The sequence below is a fragment of the Oncorhynchus tshawytscha genome, linkage group LG21 (assembly GCF_018296145.1).
Source record: "Oncorhynchus tshawytscha isolate Ot180627B linkage group LG21, Otsh_v2.0, whole genome shotgun sequence".
NCBI classification, from domain to species: Eukaryota; Metazoa; Chordata; class Actinopteri; order Salmoniformes; family Salmonidae; genus Oncorhynchus; species Oncorhynchus tshawytscha.
In genome coordinates, this window is record NC_056449.1 from 27,856,582 (window position 1) to 27,877,559 (window position 20,978).

Genomic DNA, 20,978 nt, shown 5'->3' on the forward strand with positions numbered 1-20,978 from the left:
ATGTGATTCACATGCATTTATGTGCCAGACCACGCCGGCATGAACGTTTATTGGCCAATACCAGCCATGTTGTTTTAGGTTCTAGTCTGAAAAATATTGCTTTGAGAGACCTTTGACCATAGATATCACATATCAAGTTTGGTGCAGATCGGTCATTAGGTGCCAGAAGACTATCATCAAAGATATTTATAGGTTTCCACTTCTGTCTGTGTTAGCGTTTTAATCGTTTTTTCACAAAATTCAAAATGCCAGAAAATCCATAATGAAAGACGTGTCCCAGAGGCAAATTTGTTTCATGTGGGGGGAGGGACCGTTCTTTATATACCTGAGGGACCTACAGTATATACGAATTTCAGGACTTTAGGTCAAACGGGCTGAGGGGCGTATCTTTTTATTGCACCACCATCTGCCCAATCAGTAACAATTTTGTAAATGCATCATTCACCTAAATTGAGTCCAAATCGGGCCAGTGCTGTCTGATATATCAAGTGTGAATAACGTAAGAAAGAACATCCTAACGGACAGAGACAGACCCACAGTCTCCTCACAGATTTTATCTTCGGGGACGAGCAATAATGTATACAAACCCTGGACTGCTGTTGCAATGTATTGGCCATTGAGAGTCTTTGAAGCCACCGGTTGGTCATATTGGAACTCCAGTAGGATCAGTCCTCCATAGGAATGAATGGAATTCTACAGTACTTCAATTAAATGTTTCTAGAACAAAATTACATGTATTTAAGTATGTTTTGTTGTAGTGGGGAAAGTAACATTAGTACTCAAATAAAATACTTAAAGGAAAATGTTTTAATTTATTTTTTATTTGTATGTTTGGCTCACATAATGTCATTTAAAAGTATGCAATAAGGTTTTCTGTAATATAATAAACATGTCAAAAACGAATGAATAAATGCATTTATGTAGCGTTCAAGATGGCTGCGCGGTGGCATCATTACAGCACCCCCTGTCAGTCATCCAGGGTTTATACACACGACTGGGGACAACTATAATGCAAACTGTTATACGCAATACTGCTAGTGTAAGGTCCACTAGATGGCAGCAATTTTCTGTGAATGAGAATGTTTGGAAAATGCGGTCATTTTGTATCCTATTGGGCCTCCATACATGCTCGCATGTGACAAGATTGGAAGCGGTGTTTGTTGACTGATTCCGAATGTGAGTTGCTAATGTTTCTCAAACAAATAATGCTATTTAGTAAAATAACGTTTATGAAATTGTTGATCTCTATCATTTTCGCAAGTGTAATGCAATAGTCACCCTCTATTGTACAGAGCATCATCAATTTACTTTGCAAACAGTTTTTCTTGTTACAGCTAGCAGGAGAGGCTAACTGAAATGAGCCATCTCATTCGTCCATCAAGCTAACGTTAGTTAGCTGGCTAACAATAGCTAGTCCATATGTAAACATAGATAATACGGCAAAGTTACTAGGCAATTCGTCTTTGGTTTATGAATGATATTCATGTGGTGGTCTGTGTAGATACTAAAATGTTTCCTGCGGGACGTTACCTAAGGGATGCTGCTTTGTTATCTTCATAGCCAGTTCAATCCAGTCAAATAACTACACAGCGAGCACATTATGGAACTATGTCATAACAACCCATGTAACTAGCTCACGAGTTATTCGGGTAACATGTAATTGGTTCAACCTGATTCTAAATCATTTACACTAGTATAGTTAATACCTGTTTAGGGCTACTTTACATGCTCACCTCCTTGCCTACAGTATCTGACTCCAAAGTGAAACTTGTCTTCTTAACTTCCATGTTCTCTCAGCAAGATGGCAGAACAAACGACGTTGGACAGCCTGCTGGAAATGGGCTTTGACAGAAACAGAGCGTAAGTAGCTAACTTAATTCATGTGGCTATTTTTCGACACACTAAATATCAACTCTGGTCCTGTTTTTCTACTGCTTTCAGGGAAAAGGCTGTGGCACACACAGGAAACCAGGGCATAGAGCGGGCCATGGACTGGTAAGTCAGCTGGCAGAGGCTTTGGTGAGCTGGCCTCAGAGGCTTCTAAATCCACAGCTGAATTTTACAGATGGTCAGTTGAGTAATTCACATGGAATAACTGATTTGTCATTTCTTTCTTCCATTATGGCTTCCTTCCACAGGCTAATGGAACATGAGGGTGACCCAGACATTGACGAGCCCTATGTGCCTCCTGTGGGGAACGTGCTTGGTAGAACTGGAGGAAGTGACCCACAACAGCCCAGCCCAGCAGCCCAAACTGCAGCAGAAGGAACAGACCCTGGTAAGTGGTCAATGGTCATGGCAGCATATTGTATTGTTATTACTCATATTGTTATAACCTCATAACTATGGCTTGTACTTCCCATTACTGGTTAACATGGTTGTTGGTTTACATTGTTTTCTTGTCCCCTACCTCTTCTATGTCAACTCTACCTTTTAGCTACAGACGGTAGTGACCAGATGATCCATGACGGGGATACCAAACGACCAATGACAGAGGAGGAGAAACGTGAGCAGATAAAGAGGTCAGATAATTCACCTCTACTGAGGTTCTGTTTACACACTTGTTTTATTCTGTCAGTGGGGAAATGTCAGGTTTGGTCAATAATGATACTCAATGAGATTATCAAGTGTCAGCAAAAGCTTTCAGTAGAAAATGCAATGAGACAGCATACAATGAAGCCTGTGTTTGTGTCTGTTTCTTTGTGTGTGTGTCTATTTCTTTGTCTACTTCCATGTGTGTTTCTGTGTGTACCAGGCTAGAGGAGCTGATGCGGGTGAAGCAGGAGGAGCGGAGAGAGAGGGAACGAGCAGAGGAAGTAGACAGAGAGAAGCAGAGGAGGAGGCAGGGCCAGGAGCTGCTGCAGGTCAAACAGAAACTGCAGGAAGATGAGATGAAAAAAATGGTCGACCTGCGCCAGAGAGAGAAGAACGATGACAAAATGGCCAAGTAAGCCATGAAGTCAATAGGCTTGTTTGACATTGCAGGCGACTGCCGATTAACTGATTTACAAAATACCTTACATATAAGTATTATTATTTGTAGATCAGCTAGGCAGTCACAATTTACCCACAATGCATCACGGATGGATTTGATGCTCTCGAAATTGGCCAATGGTTGTTGTCGCAAAGAACATTGGAGGAGAGGATCCTTGAACAACCTCCTTCAATGAGCTTTGAGAGGAATTGAGGAAACAAGAATAGCTAGTAAGGTTTTCATACACAGCCAATAGTTAGTTTTTGTAAATGTCTTCGTGCAAATAAAGTCTATTCCCATTCTACAACTCTTCTCTTTGTCCAATGGATACCTTCTCTTTCTCAGGCAGCGGGTGCGAGACAAGATAGCACGCGACAGAGAGGAGAGAGCACTTAAGGTACTGACTACACCTACAGCATCTGACTCGTATGCTAAATAATGTCTCCATGTCTTTCATAGAAAGAGTTGAACTCACTAACCCCTTCTACTCCTCTCCAGTTTGGAGGCGGTTCTTCCAGTACAGCTCTAACCTCCCCTTCAGCAGAGGGCCCTCCCTCCTCTCCGCCCAGTCAGGGCCCGCCTCCTGCCAAGAAGGACTATAACGAGTGCAGAATCCAGGTAAGGGGCCATGGATGTCTACAGCCTAGTTCACATTCTGTTCATACTCACAACTGATGTACAACTCATTTTGACACAACAGATATTTTTGATGAGTTTGTCTCAACAGTCAATGTAGTTTATTTATTTATCCTCCTGTCCTCAGGTGCGTATGCTGGACGGCTCGGCGCTGACCTCCGTGTTCAAGGCACAGGAGCCGCTAGCTGCTGTGCGTGTCTACGTCCAGATGAACGGCAACGCCCCCGAAGGCCAGGACTTCACGCTGCTGTCCCCGTACCCCCGCCGCGTCTACACAGAACTGGACATGGAGAAACCCCTGCAGGAGCTGGGTGAGCAGACAGGATGCCCATCTTACTGGGCTTGAACAGGGAGAATCGCAATGGTCTAAAGGAGCTTCCTCTCCTTCATCTGCACTAATCTGAAAGGACGAGACGTCAAAACCAGCCAAAGACGTGCTACTTTCATCTATCCTGTGTTGTCAGATCAGTTTTAGAGGAATCTAATCTGATATTTAGGTGTGTTGTAGTTTGTGTCGTACTGTCTTAACTGTTTTGTGTCATTGTTCAGGTTTGGTGCCTTCAGCTGTGCTGGTCGTTGCCAAGAAATAAGGACCCTGAAGTAAAAACATGCTTTATGAGCCAACTTCAATTCCACACATCATTTATCACAACAGGACAATGACCAGGATGTCAACTATGGATTGATTCTCCTTCAACAAACATTGAGCTTTAATCTTAAATAGCAACACAAGATGGATGACCATTGATTCTCAAGGGGCCTAAAGTGTAAGACATGGCTGGTGTTGAGACACTGCGACTTTCCACTGTATTGAAGTTGTAGTTTTTATAAGTTAAACAATTTGACAGTGGTGTTATTGCATAATCATTTGGAGTTACATGGTGGACTGAACATACTTTAAAACTTCACATAATGTACTTTTACGAGAAAGCTGCAAAACTTGATGACCTAAGTCAGCTTTGTATCTCACTGACTGGTGAGAGTTGCTTATATGTGCATGACAGTTAAGAAAGATACACTCTTAAGAAATCACGTGTCATATCAAGAGTCCCAAAAATGCATTGTGCTTCACTCAAATGTTTTATTGAACAATGTAAAAGTGAAGATTAAAAGTTACATTGTCATACATTTGCAGTGTATTTGTGCATGCCTTTTTTGAGTACAATTGATTGGATGCACTAAAACAACAGAAATGGAATGGTATTTAAAAAACTGAGTGATTAAAAAAGGCTAAAGTTGTGTGGTGGATTTTGCCAAACATTTAACAGTTTTCTACTCGGAAGTTTGACCAAACATGACTGATGCTGTTGGTTTTAGACATGTCCACTAGGTACAGCACAGCGTACCTATTCAGTTATTATTCTTTACTTGACCTCCGAGTCCAGAGGCACTGGTACACCTGCATACAACATGGCTTCCCTATCTTCTGTCTGGAGGACTCGAATGGGCAGAAACTTGAATGAAGGACACAATAGATTGATCTTAACCTGCTCGTTGATGAAAAGAGCTTTAACTTCACAACTATAAAACACCATTATGTACATTAGAAAAAATTACTAGCCTATACTTCTGGAATGACAATAATACAGGAGGTATGGAGAGACGGTTTTGCTTAAAATGAAAGGGGCTGCATGTAGAAGAGAATACAAAAATAGTTTATCATTAAAACAATGTACAAGAGCACATTTTCAAAGACCAAACGAGTAGTAGACGTCACAGGTCCCACCCCTGTTCCTGATAAAAGATATGAGTTTGCACCCTATTCCCTACAAAGTTCACTACTTTTGACCAGAACTCTATGGGCCCTTGTCAAAGGTAGTGCACTATATAGGGCATAATGTGCCATTTGGGGTGCATCCATGGAGTTTAAACACGTGAACACTGGGTCGTCAATGCTGAATCATCTCTGGTAACCCCTGCTGTCAGTTGGTGTGTCACAGGAGTTCTCTTCACCCTTAGCTAGGAGGGTAGTAACCCTGATTATAGTTCCAGGCTTGCTGGTAGCCTCCGTATCCCCCATACTGTGGTTGCTGAAAGAGGAGAAGAACACTAACTTTAAAAAAGGGCAAGTGAAGGAACACCCGCTCTCTAAACAACATTTTAGTGCAGGGCTATTCAGATCTTACCCTACGAGGTTCGGACTACTTCTGGTTTTCTGTTCTACCTGATAATTGCACCCACCTGGTGTCCCAGGTCTAAATCAGTCCCTGATTAAGAGGGGAAGAATAAAATAAAAAAAAGCAGTGGAACTGGCTTTGATGTTCAGATTTGAATTTGAGAGCTTCAGTGTCTCTCCTCTAGCTGGCTCAATTTCAAAAGAGGCACTGATCGTTTAAGACCGTATGTAGACGATATTTGGCTCGTATCAGTTTGTACAGCGTAACAATCCCTGTCATACCTGATGCCAGCTTCCATATCCTCCATAGCCTGCATGAACCGCACTCATGTCCCCACCCATCATGGGTGGAGGTGGTGTCGTTATGGGGACATGGGGCATTGTGGGAGGGGCCTGTGGTGGAGCGGGCACAGCAGATACATCTTCTCCTTTACTCATCTTCTCTGGGTCCTCACTGTCTCTGCAGATCAATCAATATAACAACTGCGTCAATAACCAATCCATGAACAGTTTACCCATTTGCTTCTCCATGAACAGCTTCAGATCAACAACAAAAAAATGTGTCACAACATCACACAATTTTACAGGTATAAACCCTTGCATGATATTGATAGATACGTTATAATCTCACCCGTTCTCAGCCACTCTCTTCTTGTTGCCGAGCTCTTTCAGTAGCTTCTGATGCTCCTCATAGACTGTTAGCACACTGCAGGCCAGAGAACAGCGACAGGACAGTCATTTAAAACATGGTAAAGTGATGCTCCTCAGACTGTTAGCACACTGCAGGCCAGAGAACAGCAACAGCACAGTCATTTAAAACATGGTAAAGTGATGCTCCTCAGACTGTTGGCACGCTGCAGGCCAGAGAACAGCAACAGCACAGTCATTTAAAACATGGTAAAGTGATGCTCCTCAGACTGTTAGCACACTGCAGGCCAGAGAACAGCAACAGCACAGTCATTTAAAACATGGTAAAGTGATGCTCCTCAGACTGTTGGCACGCTGCAGGCCAGAGAACAGCAACAGCACAGTCATTTAAAACATGGTAAAGTGATGCTCCTCAGACTGTTAGCACACTGCAGGCCAGAGAACAGCAACAGCACAGTCATTTAAAACATGGTAAAGTGATGCTCCTCAGACTGTTAGCACACTGCAGGCCAGAGAACAGCAACAGCACAGTCATTTAAAACATGGTAAAGTGATGCTCCTCAGACTGTTGGCACGCTGCAGGCCAGAGAACAGCAACAGCACAGTCATTTAAAACATGGTAAAGTGATGCTCCTCAGACTGTTAGCACACTGCAGGCCAGAGAACAGCAACAGTACAGTCATTTAAAACATGGTAAAGTGATGCTCCTCAGACTGTTGGCACACTGCAGGCCATAGGACAGCAACAGTACAGTCATTTCTCCTGGTTGGTTGATTTCATACCATTAAATCAAATATGGGCAGAATAAAATGCTTGTTTTATTTTCTCCAGGTTCCTGATTGTATCTAAAAACAACAAACAATCCTATGACCCCTGACCTTTGCACAGAGGTCCCATAGTCCTCAGCGTACTGCAGGCCCCTCTGGGAGAAGAGGATCTTGGTCTGTGGGGAGAGGGGTGCGGCCAGCGCCCGCGTCACACACTGCTGCACCCCCTCGGCCGACCCTCTGGGGTCACCGGACACCTCCAGCTCCAGCAGGTTCAGGTGCAGCTTACCGTCATCCTGGAAAACAGAGGGGACATTAAAGAGGGAACAACAAACAACGATAAATGATGCTGACAGGTTACATTTTCTATGAGGTTTAGATCTGGACTATTTTCCATGTTCTCCATCCCTGATATTCAATCCCAATTGCATCTTAAATGTGATCCTTCCTTTTTCAATCGATGCTTCGAGCGTTGGGCCAGTAACCGGAAGGTTGCTGGATTGAATCCCAGAGCTGACATGTTAAAAATCTGTCGTTCTACCCATGAGCAAGGCTGTTAACCCACTGTTCCCCGGGCACCGAAGACGTGGATGTTGATTATGGCAGCCCCCAGCACCTCTCTGATTCAGAGGGGTTGGGTTAAATGTGGAAGACACATTTCAGTTGAATACATTCAGTTGGACAACTGACTAGATATCCCCCTTTCCCTAAATCTTTTCATTTTCGCCTATCTTAGATCTATCTCCCCTCCTCTCACCGGGCTAATCTCCAGCGCCTCCTGCAGGACTCCCCGGGCCTTGCTGGGGTTCTTGCAGAGCTTCTGCAGCAGCCGGGCCAGTTTGATGGAGTAGAACGCATGGAGGTGAGGTGTCTCTTTGGCCTGGGCCACCGCGTCCCTGAGCAGAGCTTCTGATTCATCTAGCCGGCCCGCCCGTCTCTCTAGCCCCGCCCTGCGCAGCCGGACCATGGCCAATCCCGGCACTGAGGTTTCCAGAGCCTCCAACACTCGCCGTGCCTCTGTTAGGTCACCTGGGAGGAGATGGAGGGGAGGAGGGCGTGAGTGGGCTACAACACTGGGTAATGGTGTCCTGTGTATCACATTTGAGGTGAAAGTGAAAAGGTGAACAATGTGACGCGTCTCTTCCTCTCTCACCATGCCTCTCCTCGAAGGTGGCCCACTGCAGGTGCATGGTGTGTTTGTGGGCCAGGTGGATCTCACAGGCTCGCCGAAACACTCCCCGCGCCTCGTCCAGACTCTGAGGTTCCAGGTACTGAACATACTGAAAAACATGCATACAGTATACATTAGTCACACTGACATACAAACATGTTACTGACACACACACCCCTGCAGCCCCTCCTTACCTTGGTCCAGAACTCCTCGTAGAGAGCGCAGGCAATCAGACAGCGCTCAAACAGGATCCGTACCCTCCGGTCTCCCCCGGCAACGATCTCACTGCTCTTTGACCCCTCCTTTTCCTCCTTTTGCTCCTCTTCCTGGCCCTCCATGGCCTCTGGTTCGGACTCGGTCTTCACCTCCTTTTCACCCCCCAGCTCGGTGAGCTCCCAGTCCAGGTAGGAGTGCCAGGCCCTCAGCTGGGTCCGGTCCAGAGGCTTCACGTGGAAATATGGACGCTTGATCTGGAAAGAAGGGAGGAATGGGAACAGAAGAGAAGATAAGTAAATGTTTCCAGCCAATGAAAGTACACTACTTGACCAAAAGAGTGTGGACACCTGCTCGTCGAACATCTCATTCCAAAATCATGTTTACTAATATGGAGTTGGTCCCCCCTTTGCAGCAATAACAGTCTCCACTCTTCTGTGAAGGCTTTCCACTAGATGTTGGAACATTGCTGCGGGGACTTGCTTCCATTCAGCCACAAGATTATTAGTGAGGTCGGGCAATTAGGCCGGACTCGCATTCCAATTCATCCCAAAGGTGTTCAATGGGGTTGAGGACAGGGCTCTGTGCAAGCCAGTCAAGTTCTTCCACACTAATCTCAGCAAACCTTTTCTGTATGGACCTCGCTTTAAGCAAGGGGCATTGTCATGCTGAAACAGGAAAGGGCCTTCCCCAAACTGTTTCCACAAAGTTGGAAGCACAGCATCATCTAAAATGTCATTGTATGCTGTAGCATTAAGATTTCCCTTCAATGGAACTAAGGGGCCTAGCCCGAACCCTAAAAAACTGCCCAGACCATTATTCCTCCTCCACCAAACTTTACAGTTGGCACAATGCATTGTGGCAGGTAGCGTTCTACTGGAATCCTCCAAACCCAGATTCTTCCGTCGGACTGCCAGATGTTGAGGCGTGATTCATCACTCCAGAGAACACGTTTCCTCTGCTCCGGAGTCCAATAGCGGCAAGCTTTACACCACTCTAGCCAATGCTTGGCATTGCGCATGGTGATCTTAGGCTTGTGTGCAGCTGCTCAGGCATGGAATCCCATTTGACGAAGCTCCCGACAAACATTTCTTGTGCAGAGGCAGCTTGGAACTTGGTAGTGAGTGTTGCAACCAAGGACAGACCATTGTCACGCGCTACGCGCTTCAGCACTCGGTGGTCCCGTTCTGTGAGCTTGTGTGGTCTACCACTTTGTGGCTGAGCCGTTGTTGATCCGAGACGTTTCCAATGCACAATAACAGCACTTACAGTTGACCGGGGCAGCTCTAGCAGGGCAGACATTTTACAAACTGACTTGTTGGAAAGGCGTCATCATGAAGTGCTTTGAGAGACTAGTCAAGGACCATATCACCTCCACCCTACCTGACACCCTTGACCCACTCCAATTTGCTTACCGCCCAAATAGGTCCACAGACGATGCAATCTCAACCACACTGCACACTGCCCTAACCCATCTGGACAAGAGGAATACCTATGTGAGAATGCTGTTCATCGACTACAGCTCGGCATTCAACACCATAGTACCCTCCAAGCTCGTCATCAAGCTCGAGACCCTGGGTCTCGACCCCGCCCTGTGCAACTGGGTACTGGACTTCCTGACGGGCCGCCCCAGGTGGTGAGGGTAGGCAACAACATCTCCTCCCCGCTGATCCTCAACACTGGGGCCCCACAAGGGTGCGTTCTGAGCCCCCTCCTGTACTCCCTGTTCACCCACGACTGCGTGGCCATGCACGCCTCCAACTCAATCATCAAGTTTGCGGACGACACAACAGTGGTAGGCTTGATTACCAACAACGACGAGACGGCCTACAGGGAGGAGGTGAGGGCCCTCGGAGTGTGGTGTCAGGAAAATAACCTCACACTCAACGTCAACAAAACTAAGGAGATGATTGTGGACTTCAGGAAACAGCAGAGGGAACACCCCCCATCCACATCGATGGAACAGTAGTGGAGAGGGTAGCAAGTTTTAAGTTCCTCGGCATACACATCACAGACAAACTGAATTGGTCCACTCACACAGACAGCATCGTGAGGAAGGCGCAGCAGCGCCTCTTCAACCTCAGAAGGCTGAAGAAATTCGGCTTGTCACCAAAAGCACTCACAAACTTCTACAGATGCACAATCGAGAGCATCCTGGCGGGCTGTATCACCGCCTGGTATGGCAACTGCACCGCCCTCAACCGTAAGGCTCTCCAGAGGGTAGTGAGGTCTGCACAACGCATCACCGGGGGCAAACTACCTGCCCTCCAGGACACCTACACCACCCGATGCTACAGGAAGGCCATAAAGATCATCAAGGACATCAACCACCCGAGCCACTGCCTGTTCACCCCGCTGTCATCCAGAAGGCGAGGTCAGTACAGGTGCATCAAAGCTGGGACCGAGAGACTGAAAAACAGCTTCTATCTCAAGGCCATCAGACTGTTAAACAGCCACCACTAACATTGAGTGGCTACTGCCAACACACTGTCAATGACACTGACTCTACTCCAGCCACTTTAATCATGGGAATTGATGGGAAATGATGTAAATATATCACTAGCCACTTTAAACAATGCTACCTTATATAATGTTACTTACCCTACATTGTTCATCTCATATGCATACGTTGATACTGTACTCTATATCATCGACTGCATCCTTATGTAATACATGTATCACTAGCCACTTTAACTATGCCACTTGGTTTACATACTTATCTCATATGTATATACTGTACTCGATATCATCTACTGTATCTTGCCTATGCTGCTCTGTACCATCACTCATTCATATATCCTTATGTACATATTCTTTATCCCCTTACACTGTGTATAAGACAGTAGTTTTTTTTTTTTTTTTTGGAATTGTTAGTTAGATTACTTGCTCGTTATTACTGCATTGTCGGAACTAGAAGCACAAGCATTTCGCTACACTCGCATTAACATCTGCTAACCATGTGTATGTGACAAATAAAATTTGATTTGATTTGATTTGATTTGATCCTATGACGGTACCATGTTGAAAGTTACTGAGCTCTTCAGTAAGGTCAGTCTACTGCCAATGTTAGTCTATGAAGATTACATGGCTGTGTGCTCGATTTTATACACCTGTCAGCAACAGGTGTGGCTGAAATAGCCAAATCCACTCATTTGAATGGGTGTCCACATACTTTTGTATATATAGCGTATCATGCTTCAATCATTGCTTCTGAGTTGCACATAGAAGGGATGTGTGTGTGTGTTCCAGGGGTAACTCACAGCTTCCTCAAAGTTCCACCTCTTCCTGACCTCTCCCTCCAGGTCTTGGTACACCTTCTCTCTGCGAGCCAATAGGAGCTCTCGCATTTTCGGAATCAGTTCTTCCTGATTGGGTGAAACATAACATGACAGTTATGATGGCAGACTGTTAAATCAGTGTAAAATCAAAGTTAAGATCCTATACCATAGCCTTACTCCATAGCTTGAAATGTCTCCCCTTTATGCTATTTTGGCAGCATCTGACACTCATGTTAAATGTCATGTTAAATCTTAATCCAACACTACTAGGGATTTGTCATTTGTAATCCACCTCTGTAGGTTCCTTCTCTTCCCCAGGTGGTAACTCCTCTTCCCCCTCAGCCAACTCAGACTTCTCAGTCTTGTGGCTCTGTTTAGATTCCTCAAGCAACCCCTCATACTCCACTGCTGAGAGGACGTCCTTGGGCGCATGGGCATTAAGATGAGTCTTGAATCTGTAAGAGAGAGATAGGAGGGACGGAGAAAGTGGATCAGATTCACCAGGTCAGCAAATATGAGGTCCATAATGGGAAGTGAGTTTGATAATTATTAAAATCTATCATTTAATAAAAGGTTACGATTTTATACTTTAGATATATTTTTTACCCCCTTTTTCGATCTTGTCTCATCGCTGCAGGAGGCGAAGGCTGAGTCATGCGTCCTTCCCGAAACATGACCCGCCAAACCATGCTTCTTAACACCCGCCCGCTTAACCCGGAAGCCAGCCGCATCAATGTGTCGGAGGAAACACTGTTCACCTGACGACCGAGGTCAGCCTGCAGGCGCCCGGCCCGCCACAACAAGTTTCTAGAGCGAGATGAGCCAAACCCTCCCGACGCTGGGCCAATTGTGCACCGCCCTATGATAATCCCGGTTACGGCCGGTTGTGATACAGTCCGGAAACGAACCCGGGTCCGTAGTGACACCTCAAGCGCCTTTGACCGCTGCGCCACTCGGGAGGCCCTATAGTTTAGAGTTTTGACTGATTTCAAGCTCTACTGTTTTTCTTAGTAGACAGAGTGTACTGTTTGTGAATGTGTATAGTCTCACTTCTCATAGTGGCTGCTGTACAGCTGAGTGGGGACTCTGAGGACTCTGTCGTAGACTCCAGTGGCAGCCTTCATGTCTCCCTGCTCCTTCTCCCACTCGATGTACAGCTCCCACAGACGGTCAGAGTGGAAGTCCAGTCCTGCTGCCGTCACCGCCTCCTCAAATGCACTGGGGAGAAGTGACAAGAGACAGGGATCAGGCTGACATCTATCTATCTGACATCTATTAAAAAAGAGTTAGGGCTCCGTATCTTTATTTGAACATTCATTCTGTGAATGAGAATAAATACTGAATTAAAACATTTGGAGTGTTCAGGCTAATATTGAAAGTAAAGGCTGGCTAGTGTTGAATGTATATACAGTGCCTTGCGAAAGTATTCGACCCCCTTGAACTTTGTGACCTTTTGCCACATTTCAGGCTTCAAACATAAAGATATAAAACTGTATTTTTTTGTGAAGAATCAACAACAAGTGGGACAAATCATGAAGTGGAACAACATTTATTGGATATTTCTAACTTTTTTAACAAATCAAAAACTGAAAAATTGGGCGTGCAAAATTATTCAGCCCCCTTAAGTTAATACTTTGTAGCGCCACCTTTTGCTGCGATTACAGCTGTAAGTCGCTTGGGGTATGTCTCTATCAGTTTTGCACATCGAGAGACTGAAATGTTTTCCCATTCCTCCTTGCAAAACAGCTCGAGCTCAGTGAGGTTGGATGGAGAGCATTTGTGAACAGCAGTTTTCAGTTCTTTCCACAGATTCTCGATTGGATTCAGGTCTGGACTTTGACTTGGCCATTCTAACACCTGGATATGTTTATTTTTGAACCATTCCATTGTAGATTTTACTTTATGTTTTGGATCATTGTCTTGTTGGAAGACAAATCTCCGTCCCAGTCTCAGGTCTTTTGCAGACTCCATCAGGTTTTCATCAAGAATGGTCCTGTATTTGGCTCCATCCATCTTCCCATCAATTTTAACCATCTTCCCTGTCCCTGCTGAAGAAAAGCAGGCCCAAACCATGATGCTGCCACCACCATGTTTGACGGTGGGGATGGTGTGTTCAGGGTGATGAGCTGTGTTGCTTTTACGCCAAACATAACGTTTTGCATTGTTGCCAAAAAGTTCAATTTTGGTTTCATCTGACCAGAGCACCTTCTTCCACATGTTTGGTGTGTCTCCCAGGTGGCTTGTGGCAAACTTTAAACAACACTTTTTATGGATATCTTTAAGAAATGGCTTTCTTCTTGCCACTCTTCCATAAAGGCCAGATTTGTGCAATATACGACTGATTGTTGTCCTATGGACAGAGTCTCCCACCTCAGCTGTAGATCTCTGCAGTTCATCCAGAGTGATCATGGGCCTCTTGGCTGCATCTCTGAACAGTCTTCTCCTTGTATGAGCTGAAAGTTTAGAGGGACGGCCAGGTCTTGGTAGATTTGCAGTGGTCTGATACTCCTTCCATTTCAATATTATCGCTTGCACAGTGCTCCTTGGGATGTTTAAAGCTTGGGAAATCTTTTTGTATCCAAATCCGGCTTTAAACTTCTTCACAACAGTATCTCGGACCTGCCTGGTGTGTTCCTTGTTCTTCATGATGCTCTCTGCGCTTTTAACGGACCTCTGAGACTATCACAGTGCAGGTGCATTTATACGGAGACTTGATTACACACAGGTGGATTGTATTTATCATCATTAGTCATTTAGGTCAACATTGGATCATTCAGAGATCCTCACTGAACTTCTGGAGAGTTTGCTGCACTGAAAGTAAAGGGGCTGAATAATTTTACACACCCAATTTTTCAGTTTTTGATTTGTTAAAAAAGTTTGAAATATCCAATAAATGTCGTTCCACTTCATGATTGTGTCCCACTTGTTGTTGATTCTTCACAAAAAAATACAGTTTTATATCTTTATGTTTGAAGCCTGAAATGTGGCAAAAGGTCGCAAAGTTCAAGGGGGACGAATACTTTCGCAAGGCACTGTAAGTGTGGTACTGTGTGTTTAAGAGTATAGGAGTGTGTACCTGCGAATGCGCTGAGAGGACTCTGGCAGGTTCATGTTGAGCGTGCCCAGTAGCAGGTTAATGTAGTGGATCCACAGATCTACACTCAGGGGAATGGCCTTCAGACCCTGAACACACACCTGGAACAACAAAACAACATGACACATGAATGTTATGGAACTAAAGCCATTACATACTCTGAGAGAGAAGAATGTGCCTTTTTGTCAATAAAAAATGTCAGTCAGCAGACCACATAACAAGACACACATCCATGTGCCAAACACACTCCACCTCATCCTCATACCTCCTGAGCTTTGTTGGTGTAGCCAGCACGTCGCTCCAGGTCGGCAAACTTCTTCCAGTATCCGTAGCACAGTGGGTACCGTGCCAGAAAGGCTACCAGCGCCCGACGTGACGCTGTCATGTGACTCTGGGGACAATTAGAAATCTGGTTAGCTGCAAATTCCACTTCAACAGTGCATATCTGAACAACAGTGGTATAGTTAGCTATGCATTATTAATGCAGAAGAGCTTTAGGCGTATGACAAAATGGCAATAGGAGTCTTGTCTGTCTCCTCAGCTCTTTTCACCTCTTGCTCACAGTACTGCAGTAGGTCAGTCCAGCTAGAGAAGTCCTGTGGATTGTCATGGGCCAGCTTCCAGAGTCGGTCAAAGTCCGCAGGGAACTCTCCGTCTTCTTCCTCCTCATTCTCTGCCAGAGGCATGTTGTATGATGTCGCAGCTGCTGCTTCTGGAGCCTCAGAGGCTCCTCCTCCACCATTCTCCTCTGATGCCTCTTCCTTCTCTGTTGGAAGTTGGACAGCCTCCATGGCTTCCAGAGCTATTCAATGAGAAATTTAGAAAGTTACACATGGAAGAATTTGTTTTATCTATAACACAAAGAAATGGCTGGCCTGCTCAATGACGCATAGTCCTAATCAAATGTAATTTACAGATTAAATGTAGATTACTGCCATTATAAGGGGAATTCCAATCACTGATGGTGTTTTTAGCCAATCATTCATGAGTATTTCTAGGTACTACACACAAATCACTACACTCATAACAATGGCCGGGGACGGAGCAGCAGGGGGCATGATGCGACTAATGTCTGCATCTACACTGGTTAGATCAGCTTACTATACCCTAATAAAAGACTCGGCCTGGCAAGTACTAGCTAGTGCAGGGATGGGTAACTGGCGACTCAGTCGGGGTCTCAACCTACTGTTGAGAGTTAAAATCGTAGAATACACAAGGCAATTTCAAAATGTGGTTGTGCATCAGCAGTTTTTCTTGTTATGTCAGTCACTCAATTAGCCCATTTTAGCTAACATTTTTTAGATTGGTAAATTAGTCTAGTGGCAAGCTATCTAAATTTGTAGTAAACGTGCCTGAAGACTCAACGTTGAATTGCATAGAATTCTATGTAGGGCAAAAATTTGCATTTGAATCAGAAAAGTTCTCTCTCACGACCTCTACAAGTCAGAATGCTGAATACAATGATACTCCCGGTTGTCCGTGTGGTTGGTCCTTTTGCAGGTAGACAAAATATGTTAGACAAAATATCCAGAGTAGTATTATCAACCCCACCTTGGGTGGTCTGTTTATCATTTGTATATCTGGTTCATATTTTCAATACTGATGCAATTCACGGGTGACCAACACTTGCATAATATGGCCAAGACTAACCGAACAGCAAACACTTCAAGCTTATTGCGAGGAAACGTGCTTTTGTTTACATATTGTGCATCACGTGCAATGCGTCAACAGATTGAAAATACAAGTAATAACCTACTGGCACCGCAAAGTTTTCCTGTGGACAGCCTATCTCCACCTCCTACCGCCAAAAGGATCAACAGCATGTACAACCGGTAAAGTAAGTGGAAATATCATTTTATTCAACATTCTGTCTTGTAGAGACTATTGCGTCTTTTTTTACAGCGACTTATTTCAGACTGATATTCATGGGATAACCATGGTAACGGGCTGATGTTTAGGCAAGTAGTAATCATGGTCAAATTATCGACCCGGGGCCCCAATTGAATTTGGTTAGTCACTTGCACTCAGATATCATATTAAAAACTGCAAACATTTTCTCACTACCCCATGGCAAAATGTGTAGATTTGCAGCAAAGTTGCTTTACAACTGCAACACTTTCTATATGCCCCCATGGCAAAATGTATAGAATTTAGGGCTGACCCCAAATAGTCGACTGGTCGATAGGCTGTTGGTCGACCAAAATATTTTTAGTCGAGCAGTAGCAAATATACAGTATACATTTCCTACATTGTAGAATAATAATGAAGACATCAAAACTATGAAATAACACATATGGAATCATGTAGTAAACATAAGTGTTAAACAAATCAAAATATATTTTAGATTCTTCAAAGTAGCCACCCTTTGCGTTGCTGACAGCTTTGTACACTCTTGGCATCCTCTCAACCAGCTTCATGGGGTAGTCACCTGGATTGCATTTCAATTAACAGGTGTGCCTTGTTAAAAGTTAATTTGTGGAATTTCTTTCCTTCTTAATGCATTTCAGCTAATCAGTTGTGTTGTGACAAGGTAGAGGTGGTATACAGAAGAGAGCCCTATTTGGTAAAAGACCAAGTCCATGTTATGGCAAGAACAGCTTGAATACGGAAAGAGAAACGACAGTCCATCATTACTTTATAACATGAAGGTCAGTCAATGCGGAAAATTTCAAGAACTTTGAAAGTTTCTTCAAGTGCAGTCTCAAAAACCATCAAGCGCTATGATGAAACTGTCTCTCATGAGGACCGCCACAGGAAAGGAAGACCCAGAGTTACCTCTGCTGCAGAGGATAAGTTCATTAGAGTTACCACCCTCAGAAATCGGCAATTAACTGCACCTCAGATAACAGCCCAAAAAATGCTTCACAGAGTTCAAGTAACAGACACATCTCAACAGCAGCTGCTCAGAGGAGACTACGTCAATCAGGCCTTCATGGTTGAATTGCTGCAAAGAAACTTCTACTAAAGGACACCAATAAGAAGAGACTTGCTTGGACCAAGAAACACGAGCAATGGGCATAAGACTGGGGGAAATCTGTCCTTTTGTCCTACCCGCTGTGTCTTTGTGAGACTCATGGAGGAAGAGGTGTGATGGTGCTTTGCTGGTGACACTGTGATTTATTTAGAATTCAAGGCACACTTAACCAGCATGGCTACCACAGCATTCTGCAGCGATACGTCATCCCAACTGGTTTGCGCATAGTGGCACTATCATTTGTTTTTCAACAGGACAATGACCCAACACACCTCCAGGCTGTGTAAGGGCTATTTGACCAAGGAGAGTGATGGAGTGCTGCATCAGATGACCTGGCCTCCACAATCACCCAACCTCAACCCAATTGAGATGGTTTGGGATTAGTTGGACCACAGAGTGAAGGTAAAGCAGCCAACAAGTGCTCAGCATAAGTGGGAACCCCTTCAAGACTGTGGAAAAGCATTTCAGTGACTACCTCATGAAGCCAGTTGAGAATGGACAGTGTGTGCAAAGCTGTCATCAAAGGCAAAGGGTGGCTACTTTAAAGAATATTAAATATATTTTGATTGAACTATTTTTTGGTTACTACATGATTCCATAAGTGTTATTGTATAGTTTTGATGTTCTACAATGTAGAAAATAGTCAAAATAAAGAAAAGCTCTTGAATGAGTAGGTTGAATGACTGCTACATATATATGGTGTGTGTGTGTGGGGGCGGCACATCCTGTATAAACACAAACTCACTCCCTTGACAACAGAACTGCACTGCTCAGCGAAGCACAAGAAGTATGAATACCCAGTCTTTTGCTGAGGCCGTATCACCGTAAACGCTGCATGGCCAATGCAGACGTCAGATTGACCATGCGCCCAGATGCACTTCTATCTCCAGAATGTGCTCACTCCCACCAATTTGTGAACATTCATTGTTTCATAACTTCATTGTGTGAATTGTTTGCATTTGATTGTTAGTGTCTGTCAATTCCCCATCATATATCACCAGTAATACATTTCTCTGTAATTCCTAATCTACAATGTTTCTTACTTTCGTTATGGTAATTTCTGTTAACGCATTCAATATTATTCCAGTCCTACAGTTCATTGTCAGAGTTGACACTGTAGAGCGCACAACCTATGCTACACATGTGAAGTGAACAACACAATTTAGTCATTGCCTTGTTTGGAGTGCTCATGTCAATGTTGAGTAAGGACACGCATGCATAGAAGTAGGCCGATAGGCTACCTGGCCTGCGCACAAATGTAGGCATATAAATGGGGTATAGTATTTTTGATTGGCTTCAAGCACCACCACTAATGAGCTGTGGAGCTTCTCAAAGTAATATTTTCACATAGTAAGCAAACGAAGACTGTTTTTACATCCATTGAGCATTACACTACTTCCTCAATGTATTTGAAAAAATCTTTCCAGCCCTCTCCCTTTCGATAACCACTCAGCGTGTAAGGGGGAAAAAAAGGTCATGCTCTGATCCAGTGGAAACGTCATAAAATAGGTCTACCTGATTACTTATCAGTGCTTGTCATGGACTGAAATAGGTTCAGGTACACATTTTGGGTGCTGGTATTGTTTATATGTAGTTGCAGGATCTCCACAAAACTTTTGAGCTAATATTCTAGAAGAGGAACAGGAGCTCAAGCAGTAAAACAGTTGAGGTGCTGGTCGTCAGCTACGGTGAGCCTACAACTGTGTCCGTCTTGAGCTCACTGGTGGGAAACTGAGGGCCCAGAATATTTTATACAATGTTACAGGTTCGCTAGTGCAAGCTACAGGCCAGACCCAAGGTGATGCAATGTTTCAAGTTTGTTGCAGACAGGCCAATATGATTTATAGGATATGTATTTTTAAAATCAGGATATTTTCTATTTTCTATCTGCAGGATGTACTGTTTTTATTTGTTGGCTTTATGTAGGCTATTTTACATAGTTGGAAATGGCAATAGAAGTTACTTTTTAGGTTATTTTCATTTGGATAGAATGAAATGATTTAGAAATATGAAGACGTTATTATAAATTAAATTTAACAGTTCAATGAAAATGTGCATATGAAAACCATAACTGGCATGCAGATCGGTAGAAATTGTAAGAAATTGCCATTCCACATGAGAAATGGTTGCCGACTCCTTGTGTAGCCTATTACCGGAAACTTCAGGAGAGTAATGGCAGAATCGGCGAAAGCCAGCAGGAACAGAAAGAAAGAGTTGGCTCAGCTTAAGGTTACCTACATCTCTGGTTCCCTCAAGGCATTGGTGTCTTATTTCATCAAAAGCTTAAAGCATCAGACAAGCTCAACACATATAGTTGTTATTTAAAACATATGGAAAAATGTTCAAAATTTACTTATCAATTGATCTTAAAAGATTGATGACTTTCGCTGGACCAATATTTTTTTTAGCAGGGGCCAGCCCTGGTAGAATTGCAGGAAATGTATTTAAAAACGTCCTTTTCTCCCCCTCTATCCACTGTCTGATGGAAAAAGTTAAAATATTTTGCTCACAAGGTGGGGGTAACAAAATGTAGCTTAGGGCCCCCAAAAGGCTAGGACCGGCTCTGACTACATGTGTAGGTATGGATGTGTGTATGCAGACCCGCGAGCCACTGGGGCCCCCCATAATGAGTTCAGATTTATTGTGGACCCCCACCCCCAATCAAAGTTGCCCAACCCTGTGCTAGTGCATTAACTCTGGTACTTGCTAGGGGGAGGCAACTTTCGGTTTCTCCAGTTGGCGCAACGTAAACTCATATTAGCCATGTCAGCTAGTTAACGTTAGCTAGCCAGCCATCTTTTCACAGGCGTAGTTGCAAATGTTAGCTGACAGTAAAGATACAAACGACTATACATATGAACCCCGCGTAACCATTGAATAACTTCGTGAATATATTTAGATTATTTCATGTTTTTACAACCTGAAGGAGCCTCCATTAGCCCGTTGGTGTTCAGGTCTTCTGAATCCGAGCCTTCTGCCGCCATGACAAAAAAAAATACGTCACTTCCATGCGACAAGTACTGTCTGCAAGATAACCGAATAAAAATTTTGCTGAGCGTTGATTCACGGTATTTTCGGCCAAATATGTATTCCATTGACAGTATTCA

General features: G+C 44.1%; 2 protein-coding genes across 5 annotated transcripts; one reads left to right on the top strand and one right to left on the bottom strand.

Annotated features, from left to right (window-relative positions):
• Positions 1-1,053: 1,053 nt before the first annotated feature.
• On the top strand, positions 1,054-4,738 carry ubxn1 (UBX domain protein 1). Of its 2 annotated transcripts, none has more exons than XM_024383299.2 (10): positions 1,054-1,176; positions 1,798-1,860; positions 1,942-1,995; positions 2,139-2,278; positions 2,438-2,522; positions 2,756-2,947; positions 3,320-3,371; positions 3,473-3,592; positions 3,738-3,921; positions 4,160-4,738. In XM_024383299.2, exons 2-10 carry the CDS (start codon positions 1,802-1,804, stop codon positions 4,198-4,200), a joined length of 927 nt encoding a protein of 308 aa, XP_024239067.1. In that variant the 5' UTR covers positions 1,054-1,176; positions 1,798-1,801; the 3' UTR covers positions 4,201-4,738. The 2 variants fall into 2 exon arrangements, with proteins under 2 accessions (XP_024239067.1, XP_024239068.1); XM_024383300.2 differs by having other exon boundaries at positions 1,102-1,176; positions 1,802-1,860.
• Positions 4,739-5,244: 506 nt separating this feature from the next.
• On the bottom strand, positions 5,245-20,873 carry LOC112221158 (pre-mRNA-processing factor 39-like). 3 transcript variants are annotated; one of them, XR_006079578.1, is made up of 15 exons: positions 20,792-20,873; positions 15,449-15,699; positions 15,163-15,288; positions 14,880-14,998; positions 12,854-13,021; positions 12,096-12,258; positions 11,786-11,890; positions 8,507-8,782; positions 8,295-8,421; positions 7,899-8,170; positions 7,253-7,437; positions 6,358-6,432; positions 6,009-6,186; positions 5,737-5,817; positions 5,245-5,640 (listed from the first exon to the last, which is right to left on the bottom strand). XR_006079578.1 is itself a non-coding variant. In XM_042303277.1 (14 exons), the coding sequence occupies exons 1-14, from the start codon at positions 20,853-20,855 to the stop codon at positions 5,566-5,568; spliced, it is 2,184 nt and encodes a 727-aa protein (XP_042159211.1). In that variant the 5' UTR covers positions 20,856-20,873; the 3' UTR covers positions 5,245-5,565. The 3 variants fall into 3 exon arrangements, 2 of the variants coding, with proteins under 2 accessions (XP_042159211.1, XP_042159212.1); XM_042303277.1 differs by lacking the exon at positions 5,737-5,817; XM_042303278.1 differs by lacking the exons at positions 5,245-5,640; positions 5,737-5,817; positions 6,009-6,186; positions 6,358-6,432 and adding an exon at positions 6,993-7,024.
• Positions 20,874-20,978: the final 105 nt, after the last annotated feature.

What these genes read in the sequence shown, in the direction of transcription:
- ubxn1 (XM_024383299.2), top strand. Translation starts at nt 1,802, where the DNA reads ATGGCAGAACAAACGACGTTGGACAGCCTGCTGGAAATGGGCTTTGAC. An exon ending in AAACGTGAGCAGATAAAGAG is followed by an intron (nt 2,523 to 2,755) that starts GTCAGATAATTC and finishes TGTGTGTACCAG; the next exon opens with GCTAGAGGAGCTGATGCGGG. An exon ending in GAGAGGAGAGAGCACTTAAG is followed by an intron (nt 3,372 to 3,472) that starts GTACTGACTACA and finishes ACTCCTCTCCAG; the next exon opens with TTTGGAGGCGGTTCTTCCAG.
- LOC112221158 (XM_042303277.1), bottom strand. Translation starts at nt 20,855, where the DNA reads ATGGCGGCAGAAGGCTCGGATTCAGAAGACCTGAACACCAACGGGCTA. An exon ending in TACAGCAGCCACTATGAGAA is followed by an intron (nt 12,259 to 12,853) that starts GTGAGACTATAC and finishes TCTCTCTTACAG; the next exon opens with ATTCAAGACTCATCTTAATG. An exon ending in GGTGGAACTTTGAGGAAGCT is followed by an intron (nt 8,783 to 11,785) that starts GTGAGTTACCCC and finishes CCTTCTTTCCAG; the next exon opens with ATCAAGCGTCCATATTTCCA.